At 31.8% G+C, this 12,479-nt stretch overlaps 1 protein-coding gene across 1 annotated transcript in view; it reads right to left on the reverse strand.

The window, feature by feature from the left end:
- Positions 1 to 12,245, reverse strand: part of LOC129216060 (renalase-like) — a 31,283-nt gene extending 19,038 nt beyond the window's left edge. Inside the window, exons 1-3 of the mRNA XM_054850203.1 lie at positions 12,147 to 12,245; positions 7,792 to 7,937; positions 4,065 to 4,229 (exon numbers count right to left, since the gene is read on the reverse strand). Coding sequence (XP_054706178.1) covers positions 4,065 to 4,229; positions 7,792 to 7,937; positions 12,147 to 12,238 — 403 coding nt within the window. The 5' untranslated portion in view covers positions 12,239 to 12,245. The remainder of the gene's footprint in view (positions 1 to 4,064; positions 4,230 to 7,791; positions 7,938 to 12,146) is intronic.
- Positions 12,246 to 12,479: the final 234 nt, after the last annotated feature.

Genomic DNA, 12,479 nt, shown 5'->3' on the forward strand with positions numbered 1-12,479 from the left:
CGTCGAAACTTAGCATGACCATTCCTTTCCAAATAATTTCATGTTGAGAGTCAGAAATTCGCTTTAGCTCTAAAATTCGTTGCTCCCGAAAAACTCGCGTTATAACCATTTTGCATAAGTTGGATCGCATTGTAGTGGGAGTCGACTGTATATATGTTTTTTTAGCAATTAACTTAAAACATGCATGAAAAATGATACAACATTGTATTTAGAGTAAAAAATTTACATTGATAATTAAATATTATTATTATTTGTTTCACTAACTCTGGGATTTGTTTCAAAGAACAAATCTGTTAAAGAGAAATTATTAAATAGAATTAATTTTATTTACATGATTAATTTTGAGTGAAAAAAAAGATATTTTTATTAAATTATCACAGTATGGTACTTGCTAACTGGGAACAAAGGCAATATGGAGAATTAATAATCCATATATCCAAGTCATATGTGTATTTAACCAAAACAAACACTTAAATAAGAAGACTGACTATTTATATACAAGATCCAGCTATTTATTTTCAGGACCGACGTAACTGTAGGAGAACGGAAACCCGGAAGCTGGGGCTAATGATTGTATATTGAAGAGCGTTTTCCTGTGCATGTGCAGAGCAATTGGTGTCATTCAAAAGTAAGTGATTCTCATGGAAAAGTGCATTAAAACCTAGCTTTCAAAGTCCAGTTGTCAAAGAGAAAATGGAGCAAAAAATTAACATTAATTGCTGAAAGCAATTGAAAAAGTTTGCATTATTGTAGTGACAACAAGAATTGAAGAGCTATGTTTTAATGCACCTTTCCACGAGAACCACTTACTTTAGAATGGCGCTGATTGCACTGAGCATGCGCAAGAAAACGCTCTTCAATATGCAATCATTAGCGCCATATTCCGGCTTTTCATTTTCTTACAGTTAATTTAGTCCTGGAAATTAATAGCCAGACCTATTAATATAATTTTTTTTAGAAATGTATAAATTTGAGGAATATTACGATATACAAGGTGCTACTATATGTGAGAAAAAAAAACAGCATTATTCCCGCTCTAATAAATCAAAAATCTATTTCATCTGATTCTAAATGTTGCTTACTCCCACCAGACCCCAAAGTGGTTTTTTTTGGGGGGGGGGAGGCGGGGGGAAAGTTGGAAATAAGGAATCAAAAATTTAAAAAGTAGGAAAAGTAGGAAAAAATCACTTAAAAAAGTAAGAAAAAATAGGAAGAGATAGGACTACACACATGTCAATAGGAAACAAATTTAGTGAACATTTTATTTCTGATGTAAAAAAAACTAACAGTATTTTTGATTTAAAACTGTCCCAAAAATAAACTAACAGTACTTTTGAAGTAAAGGGATTTTATGAAAGACCGAGTCGCAAAAACAAAATGAAAGAAACAAGCTGACAATGATCAGTATGGAAAATAAACTGGTGGAAACAAAGATATTAATTCCAAAAATATGAAAATAAAATCCAAACAAAGAAACACCTTTCAACAATACAGTAATAAAAATTTTAAGAGTTAAAAAATAAAATGCAATATAGCGATCCAAAAAATAAATAAATAAATAAATAATAAAACTCATATTTTGGTGCAATAAAACCATTTTTGTTAAAGACTTGTTTTATCAAAAATGAAAACATTCCTTCGAGAGCATCCATTTATCATTTGAAAATACTAACACTTTCAGCTCCTGTTGTCATAAACTATGATACAAAAAGCAAAGCAAAAATTAAATTAGTTTTTAGTTAAAAATAATCAGCAGCTGACATGCATTCTTGCATAAACAGGGGCAGTTGTTTGAAATAAAATTAAAAAAAAAAAAAAAAATTGAATTTTGACATCTTGAATTCAAATTATGTTTTTCGCAATCACGAGTGTGTGTGTATGTAGGCATGTGTGTTTGTGTGTGGGGGTATGTGTATGTGTGTTTGTGTCTTTGTGCAGGCATGAGTGTGTGGGTAGTTGTGTGTATGAGAGTGTGTAGGTGTGTGCGTTTGTATGTGCATGTGAGTGTATAGACGTGTTTGTGTGTATGTGTGTAGGTTCATGTATGTGTATGTGTTTGCGTGTGCATGTGAGTGTATAGGCGTGTTTGTGTTTGTATGTGTATGTATGTGTGTAGGTGTATGTATGTATGGTGTGTGTTTAGGTGCTTGTACGTATGTGTAAGTGTAGGATATGGATGTAACCTGGAGACGGTTTTCGCTATAGGAGCAGCATCGTGAGGAGCCGATCGACGGTGATGCTGCAGAGGTTGCTGGCGGGAAAATAAAATGATAGCACATTAAAACAGTCAAATGAAAGCAATAAGCAATCATGATTGCTCAGAAAAAAAGGGAAAAGTCTGAAAATGTAGAACTAAAATAAATAAAATTTGTTCTTAAATATAAGACATCAAATTTATAATGAAATAATTAAACTAAATAAATAACGAAATAAGTAAACTAAAGGGTTTGTAATATGTAATGTATTTTTAGCATTCAACACAAATTTTTGTTTCAGGCACGTCATTTACGATGGTCAGTGGGGTCAATTTCTCCCTTCCCTGGCTTTGGAAAACGAATGCTTAACTATGCAAGTTAGTGCGGTTTTTGTTGTTTTCAGATAAAATTTGCATTCAGTATACATCCTTTGCTAGCCACTCTCGAGGGAAAAATCAAAATGACGGGCCAGTTTTAATTTTAATCAAGCAATAAAAACGAATATTGTTTTATTGGTTTGATTATTTTTTACCTCCTTCTTGTTTCAAAATTTTTGTCGCAAAAAAAAAAAAAAAAAAGAAAAATCCATGCATGGTAAACGTAACATTTTTATCAAAGACAAAGCTCAGTTACTAATGTTTCTGTGTGCATAAAAGGGAAGGCATGTAGTTTCTGTCAATTCTCACCATACAACAAAAATATTCATTCGGAAATTGTTCACAAAATTGAGAATGAGGGGGGAACACCAGACATCAAATGCCTGCATATATCTCTCCCCCCCTCCCTTTGATCAGCGCCCTGAGTACAATAACTTACAGTAGATACGCAACACCGGTATAATTTCCGCACCCCGAAAAGAGTAAGAGTCTGTCAAAAAAATTTTTTAATGTTCAGAAATGTTGCATTGCCATCAACACAGCACATATAATTATGATGAGCAACTCCTCGATATTGATGATATATCAGAGTAGAAAATACCCATTAAAAACAAAAAAAAATACAGCACATATTTGCTTGTGGCTCTATCCCCCAACTTTCAAAAATGTGAAGAAATAAAAACAAAATCTCTCATTTAAATTGATTTCCGATTTTTGGAGAAAAATCGGAAAAGTTTCTCCCATCTAGGTTTTGCCGTGTTTTTTTTTTTTTTTTGCAAATACTCTTTGCAAAGAAAGAAAAATAAATTTTATAATCGTATTTACTAATTAGAATGAACAATAAGCATATTTATGTATGAAAATAGTTTCCACAATCATTTGGTGGTTCGTTTTTGCGAATTTCTGTTATCTTTTCTGTTTGTTTTTATTTTGTACTAACATCAATAAAATACGTATAGTGTACAAGCCTTTCAGTTTTGGCTTCCTTACGTTCCTTTTAAGGTTTTACACTGCTTTTCCCTTTAAATAGAGCTCCATTTCATTTGTAATCAACTATACAAAAAATAAGCGAATAGGAAATTTTCGGCTTTCTCCGCACTTTTTGAACAGTCGGCCGTTTACTTTAATTAGAGCTTCTAATTGACGGGTAAATAATATATAATTGCATCAGAATGTGCCAGTATCTATTTTTTTATTATTTCGATAAAACAGTAGGACTGAAGTTGGGGCGATAAAAAAAAAGTCGATCATAAACGCCGCAACAGCAAAAAAGTCACTTACGAAAAATTAACTTTTAAACACGCAAACACTGCAAAATTGAAACATGCAGAAAATTATTGGTGCGGCATTGTAAAAATAAGAATCAATGCACAATTAGAAGTCCTAAACTGAAGAAAGAAAAAAAAAGGAAAAAAAAGAAAAGTAATAAAATAAGGAGAGAGCTCTAAAAAGTAGGAAAAATAGGAACTCTTCGGGGTCTGCTCCCACTTACTTGAAATATATGATGTTAACCCTTCAATTTGCAAAATTTGAGGCACAGGTATAGTAAATATAACAGCATCAAATTCTTGGGTTGAATTATTATCACAAATCACTCTCCACTTGTTATTAGAAGAAAATACTTTGATAACTTTATGTCCAAATAAAATTTCTCCATCTACAAAAGAAAAGAAATAAAATATATATTTTTCTTAAGAGTTTCGTAATCAATTTTCTACAATGAAATCAAAATACAACTGTTTTTAATGATTAATAAGATAATTTTTTTTTCAATTAATCGGACCACAGTAAAACAGGATCGTTCTGGCCCTTGGCGTCCTGTTCAATTACTTAACAGTTATCTGTTTAGAAGATTTTTTCTTTGAAAATAAATTTTAAAAAAGAAATTTTTTTTACTCTCGTTCAACAATGTTTTCAGACCCATACAGTTTTAGAAGTAACTTAACTGTGTGAATGAAAAAGTAAATTCTTAAAAGTTTAAATCAGTTATTAAAATTTCCAGTGAAATGTAAATTACGTATATAACAACTAACCATGTTTGTTTAAAAAAATTACATTTTGATGTATTTGTTAACTGAACTGAATAAAGTTGAAATGTTTTTAAACTGTGCTGGAACAATGCCGCCATGCAATGGGAGTTCTGTTTTGCTATTTTTCTAGTAAATATTGGTCGTTTTAATTTAAAGTTACAGAAACCATTATTGATTTTTATAGCAATAACTTTTAAGTTCGCTGATCCACTTAAAATTCACTTCTTGAGGATGATTTTTAGTTTTTCCAAATTTTTTGGTTGCTTGGTTGGCTTAAAGGGATTTTTGGACCCAATATGCAAATAATATTAGGCTTGCGTAATGGTTTTGGTTCGAATAAGCAGGTGGTCCAGTGAAGCGGATTCCACTGCTTTTGAAATTCACAACATTGAACCCATATGTACATCAGGGCTGTTTTTAAGGAGCTTTTAGGGTTCAAACTCCCTCTGAAATTTTTCAAAACAATTTCAGAAAATGTTTTTCATTCTACTTTTTTTTATGTACCAAAATTTTTTTAGAATTCTGTTGTATTTTATTTTTTACTTATTTTTTAATTTCATTTGAAAAATTTAATTAGTTTTTTGAAGAAAAAGTAAAAACTCCGCTTTTTCTGCAATATTTATTTTTATTGCAGTCATTGTGAATATATTTTTTCACAAAACAAGACCTCGGGCTAACAAGGAGATCAAAGTCCTTTAATTTTAAAGTACCATACTGCATATTTAACACATCTTACAACTGTCAAAAAATTTGATTATAATTGTTACTTCAAATGCATGTAAGTCAACACAACTATTCTTTTGAGTTGTTAAAGAGACATCAAGTATTTTACAGGGGTGAAGTAGTGTGGTGTACATATCAGATTTCCCCCCTTCATTTAATAGATATCTTTTTTTTTTCATTTGCTTAAGTCTTTAAGCAACCCTTCATTCAAATAATCATTTGTAACAAAAATCGATAGAATACACAAATGAAATCAAATTTTATTGATTATAATACATTTGTAAAGAATGCGTTTGGTAAAACCTTCCCCTAAACAAAAGCATATATATATATTTCTATTTTGACCTTTGCTATGGTCCTTGAGAAAAGAAGAAAAAGGAAAAGTGCAGCATTCATTTAGATCGGTGATTTCCAACCTTTTTGAGCCCCATTGACCCTCTAGAGATTCACTGACACTTATCACCCCCTCCCCCTTTCCTTCTTCCTTGAAAAAGCAGAACTTAGCACTAGTGAACATCGATTATTATAGAAAACTTAAATGTCTAATTTATCGTCGCTAAACTTAGCATTTTGCAGAAAACCGATTTGAAGATTTCCAGTTCAGTGTATTGCTTGAGAACCACCACCAGTGTGAGGGACTGTAACCTTTTTACTATTTATTGCAGAAATACATCCATTGGCCACATTATAAAATCGACTTTGGACACTTCTGTCGTGGTCATAATTCATTTTTCGATTAGTTTGAGATACACCCATTCGTCTTTTTTGAAGCAAAAATACCTCTTTTTGTTTTCTCTTTTCTTTCTTTTCTAAAATGAACCAATAGGTACTTGAAGGGCAATACTTAAGTATTATCATGGGCTTCCTTTCAAAAACAGAAATACATTTTTTATGAAATTATTTCTTTTTTAAATTGGAATGTGAGGGAACTAAAAACAAATAATTAAAATTTTTAAAAATGTTGAAAATTTATAAACTTTGCAATGAATGATGAAATACACTCTTAAGGTTCAAATAGGATGCGACAAGGAAGCTTCTGAACATTAATTTCTTTCCTTTTTGACTTCTGATTCCTTTTCTGAACTCTAAAAAATCAGTTTTGCATGTGTTTTCAATTTAAATGTTCACTGGCTTTTTATTATTATTATCATTTTAGCATTTAAACACTCATCGCCCCCCCCCCCCCTATCGTCAATAAAGAATTTATCTCCTCCTTGAGGGCAATCGCCTTCAAGTTGGGAACCACTGGTCTAAAGCATTTAGTGCTCACAATGCTGTAGTTGGAAGCAAATGTTTGGGATGCATTAAAAGAAAAGATGGTTTGAAACCATTTTGAATTACAATGGCAATATTTTTACAATGAAAATACAAATAATTAATTTTAGAACAGTACCCCTTAACCCCACCCCTCTTCCCCTCCCCAACTACAGCACTGGGTGCAAATGAAGAGAGCCAAATTTTAGGAAGTTTTAGTAAGGAACATTGTCTTTTTTAAAAAATTATAGAACAATGTCCCAACTTTTTTACTTCTGCAAAGAAAAAGTTTTCTGCTATTTTGAAATCAGGAAAGACAAAAATTTCAGTTTAGAATGAATATAGATTTAGTAAAAGGTTACAAAATTCTGTCTTAACCACAATATACTCTTCAAAGCGTTTCATAATTTTATGCTAAATGGAGGGGAAGAGCATTATATTCTCATAATTATTAAAATCTTATTGAGCAGATTGACTGCTTTAGTCAGCCCAAACTAAATCCCAGACAGCCATATTCAATATATATTTTAACCAGGAAACCAAGCCTCCCCCCCCCCCATTAATGTAATTTATTATAAAATCAGTTCAATGACTGTCATTCATGGGAGTTGTCTTACATCCTTTTTTACTCATAAGCCATTTGCCCACTTATTCGTTCTTGAGATATTTTCTCAGAGCGAAAAATAATGGACAAAAAGGTATTAGTGGCAGAAAAGCTGATTAAAACTTGTTAAAAACTGCTAAAAATACTCTATACAAACCATATTTATGAAAATCTTTTTTCTTTCCTTACAGTCTTCTTTAACTCTTGCATAAGAAAATCTATGTAAGTAACTGTATAAGTATATAAATCTGAATATAAAACATGGAATTTGAATCATGATATCAGTTTTGAAAAGTAAAAGTAGTAAACTTTATGAAATTATGTATGAAGAATCTGTTGCCAAAAACAAATGATTTGTGCATTAAACTCATTTTACTCTGCTCTTTAACCTGCTACTTGGTTAAAATTCTGTTTCATATTGGATTCAAGTATGGTTTCTTTGCAAGTTTGAACTCTAGAAAGTTATAACTTCATGTAATTATAGCTTGGTGAGAAACTAAAAGTTCATTTTAAAATGTGTAAATCATGTAGGGTAATCAAAAGGGCACAAGCATCAATTGTAAAATAACAATAGCAACAATAGATTAATAAATACAAGTTAAAGCTACCTATTGGTTTTAAGAAATGCTTTATGATAGATCCTGATCCTTTTGGACAGATATAATGTTCAGTAACTGCAGAAGTTGATTTTAATCCTTCAATAACTTGTGGCAGAGGCTTTAAAATGCCAACTTCTAAAAGTTCTTCATAACATCTTAAATAAAAAATATTGCATATGAAACAATTTTCACTTTCCTTGCTTTATCTATACTTAAAATAAGTTTTTAATAAAAATAAAGAAAAACTTCATTTATTTACTTTTTGTGATGGAGTGCAAAAAAATAATTGAAAAGAAAAAGATCTGATATCTTCGATGAAGCAGAACACAAACGTTGGATGACGATTAATGACATATTTTTTTATTACCACTTTCACAACTTTAATCACGACATGGGGAGTGGTGACCACTAACTTTCATCTGTAGCGCAATATTAGCAAACTTGGTGACAATTCGTGGCGTTAATATTGAAAACTGAAAATGAAATCCATAAAGTTAAAGGTCAGTGCGTTCTGTGGCTTCATGAAAGTAAACCACTGATTAGCATATTAAGATTGAAAAATGCATATGAACTCAACCATTTGTACCTTCATGTCAACAGCATTAAGCATTGGTATGAAAGGTTATGAAGTATACCTGCCACTATAGGCAGCTTGTGTACCAAAAAAGTGGGGGGTCAAAAAATGTGTGTGAGGTTAGAGGGCATGGCCCTCAAAGCTAGGTTTAAAAAAAAAAAAATTTGTAGCATTGAGTTGCATTAAAGGCTTTTAACATATATGATTCTATGACCCCCAAAAAAATGTAGAATATGACCTCAAAAATCAGGAATTCAAAGTTCCATTTTTATTAAATTACACGAGAAAAGTTCATTTATTTGGAATTTTTAGTTGTTATTTTGGTGGAAAAAATCAATCCACCCTGTAAAAAATCATTTTTCAATTGATTATTAATCTTTAATGCAGAAAAGTTAGGGTGGCAAGGCCCCTTTACTTCTGAAAGTGAGGGGGCGCTTGCCCCTCTTACCTGCCCCCCCCCCCCCCACAAGTTGCCTATGCCAGTCGCTCCTTGGCAGACCAGCATTGCTCCCTGTCTCTATAATCCAGTCATACCAATGCTTGTGGACATACTGGGCCTTTTAATAAAATAGCATTAAATAAAACAATGCTTCTAATGTTATTACAGTTAAACTCGGTTAATTTGAAGTGTCAAAATTCCCCAAATTTGTTCGAAAAAGCCATAATTCGTAACAATTGTGAATGAGTGATACTGCAAAAAAAAATGAAGAAATGGTTACCTACGATTAAAAAATATTACTACTAATACACACATTGTAACTATAATACACACATTGCAACTATTAGTATATTCAGAAAAAAATCACCTATTTTTTACAAATGAATCCTTTTGGAAAATATTGAAAATGGAATCACGAAATAGGTTGTAATCTACAATTGAAGATGAACAGTTTTATCTCCAATTAAATTGAAATGTCCACAGTTAAACAAATGTACATGCTTTATTCTTTATGCAAAATGTTTGATATTTTTCTCTTGATGCACAACGGGACTTCTGCTACCAAAGATAATGATGAATAATTTCTAAAAAAGAAAATTACAGTATTCAACAAGTAAAAAGGTCAGAATTTTTGTTTGTCTTAGCCGATACTTTCAATTTAATGCATGTATTATACGTAAAATTTTTAATGAAATTAAATAGCAAACCAAACTTAATAAAATAAATTGTTTTGTCCGTGATTTCGTATTAAGTGTGATCGTATAAAGAATCGTATAATCTTTATAAACCAGATTCAAGGCAATTGCTTGTTTATTTATTTATTTATTTTTTTCAAAATGACTGAAAGGCTGAACAATACTATATCAGAAAATGGTTGTTGAACATAAAAAATATAAAAAAACTTGGAGAAATTTCCCTGTTAAATTTATTTTTATATTTAACTAAAATTTTATATTGTTGTTGTAGTTCAGCAATTTTAAAACACATTTAAACTCCCACTGATTTGAGGCTGGGATACAAAAGGTGTGTTCGAATAAGCCAATGGTTTCATCTGCGCTCACCGGTAACTAACCAGAAGCATTCTAATACATTTCTGGTTAGTCGATGTATGGAAATACTGTATATATGGACTGACGTCATCAAACCTTATGAACTCAACCACCCGGGATAACAGTTTGTTCTATTTAAACATACTCAAAGTATTCTTCCTTGTTGTTCCCAAGCAAAATCTTTTTGAACTCTCCATAACTGTATAAACCATTGATGCTCGATCATACACAATTAAATAGAAAATAAATTGAAAAATACAGTTAATAGTTTGTACACTTATATAAATTAGTTTAAAACTATCCAGAGTGTGGGCATGTTTTTTTAATTTTTCTGCAAGAATGACAGATAACTAAAGCATTTCTTACGGGAAATTATTTGAATTAAACCAGCTTGGGTATTAAGCAGCCAGTTAATGTTCCAAAGTCGGGGATACAGACAGAACTACATGCAATATAAAGCGATCCCGGTTATCCCACCCAAAGACGGTAGTTTCATCCTCATCATGGACTCGGCAGTCTGGAATAGGGAATAACTGAGCTGGAGGCAGATGTCATTTCATTGAAGTCGAGAGTGCCAACAAATTGGTGATAAAGTTTATTTATCTCAACAGTCAGAGTCCGCGGACATGGTGCAGTTCAATTTCTAATTGAAGTTTGGATATCAAACAGTCAGTTACTGCCCCTAAGCCAGGGCTAAGGCAGAATTATGTGCAATATACTACTGACAGCTCGATTATGCATGCAGACCTGCATATCCGAGTTATGTCTGCAGTTTTATCCTTGTTACGAACTCATTCAGCCTGGAATAGGGAATAACCGAGCTGGAGGCAGAAGGTATCTACATGAAGCAGAGAGTGTCAACAAACTGGCAGATAAAGTAAGTTTATCTCATCAGCAAGAGTCCGCAGACATGATGCAGTTCAACTCATAAATTGAAGGCAAAGCTTGGGTATTACCACCAAGGGCGCCCATATGCAAATTTTTAAGGGTTGGCTCAGATACTTTCTCCATGGTTTAGAAGAATATTTTCCTCATGGAAACCATTTCAGTACAGATAAGAGATATTACCGTATATACTTGCATATAAGTCAAGAAATTTATTACAAAAAATGAGGTTTAGGGTTTAAAGTTAGGGGGTCAACTTATACGCGAGGCATATTTTCCGAAAATTTCCCGTTTTTTTTCTTAGAACAAAATGCACCAAAATGTGAACATTTTCCCGATTTTAGTCCATCCCTGTTAAGCAGATTCTAAAGAAGTAAATACTTAAACATTCTGTTATGATTTTACATGGTTTGACTGTGAAGTAAAAAATAAAAAATTACAGTGACGGCCGACTACGCGAAAAGTGCGGGATCGCCATATTCACAAATTTTTCTGATAGTCTCGAATTAATGCTCATTTTTTAAAAATAATGTAATATGGCTGCAGCAAAAAATTTTATTGATATAAAATCAAAATAAAAGCAACAATTTAAAAAAATCAAAACAGTGAAATCAAACTCTTTACAAAAATCGTGATCGCAAAAGTGAACCCTTTTGGTGCAAAAGAATAAAAATCGTACGTTTTTTAACATAAAAATGTTTGTTACCTACATTTCATTTTTCTCCTTTTTATAACGTTTAAATTCAAAATTAGTGGAAAAATGCTTCGTTTTTTTTTTTTCAAAAGTAGGGACTCGACTTATACATGGGTTTTCAATTTTTCCCTCGATTTTTCTCCTAAAAGTAGGTGGATCAACTTATACGCTAATATATACGGTAAAATTTGACATTTTTAGTAACTTATTCATTAATGGCTGGAAAAGAAATGTTTACATTTTAGCATAGAAATAAGTACTAAAAACAGTTCTCCATTCTAGTGGGGGAGGGGGAGACTTGAGCCTCCACTTACCCCTATATTGAATGCCCATGATTATCACCCCTTAGCCAGGGCCAGGGAAAACTTCGTACAAAAACCAGCTGCCTGGCTATCCCCATACATAGAATGCAGTATCATCCTTGTTTAAGGATGAAACTGCAGTCTCTGGATGGGATAATCAAATTGTTGGTACAATGCATGTAATTTTGAACCATTTGAAAGCATCCTATTGTTACAGCAAATATTTTATAGGTAAAAACTCAATTTAAACATTAATTTTCATCCATTGCTTTTAATCAAAACATATAATGATCTTGAATCTAGTAGTAAGTAACCAACATCTTTTACAGAAACCTTACACAACTCTATTTGTCAAATGTTTTTAAAAAAATAAATATTTAAAATAAAATCATAACCCAAAAATAAATTTAATCATACAAACCTTTCCTGGAAGGATGTTAAAATAGAACTTCGAGAAATAAACTGAGCACCGAGATCAAGGGAACTTCCAAGAGAATTTCGACTTGTACACATTCGTCCTCCTACAGGTGGAAAGTTTTAAAATATGTGTTATATTTTAAAGGCTAAAAACACAAGAATGAATGCTTTTGGTAATTAAAAAAAAATGCTCGAAACATTGTTCTATGACATGAGTAAAATGAGACAATGTAAATAAAAGTCATAAAATTAGTTAAAACAAGCAAACAGCTGCTTCCTTTTTACACAAATTTGTGATTTAAGCACAGATGTTCCCCGATTTTTTTCAAATTTTACA

Source organism: Uloborus diversus, chromosome 2 (assembly GCF_026930045.1).
Source record: "Uloborus diversus isolate 005 chromosome 2, Udiv.v.3.1, whole genome shotgun sequence".
Taxonomy (NCBI): domain Eukaryota; kingdom Metazoa; phylum Arthropoda; class Arachnida; order Araneae; family Uloboridae; genus Uloborus; species Uloborus diversus.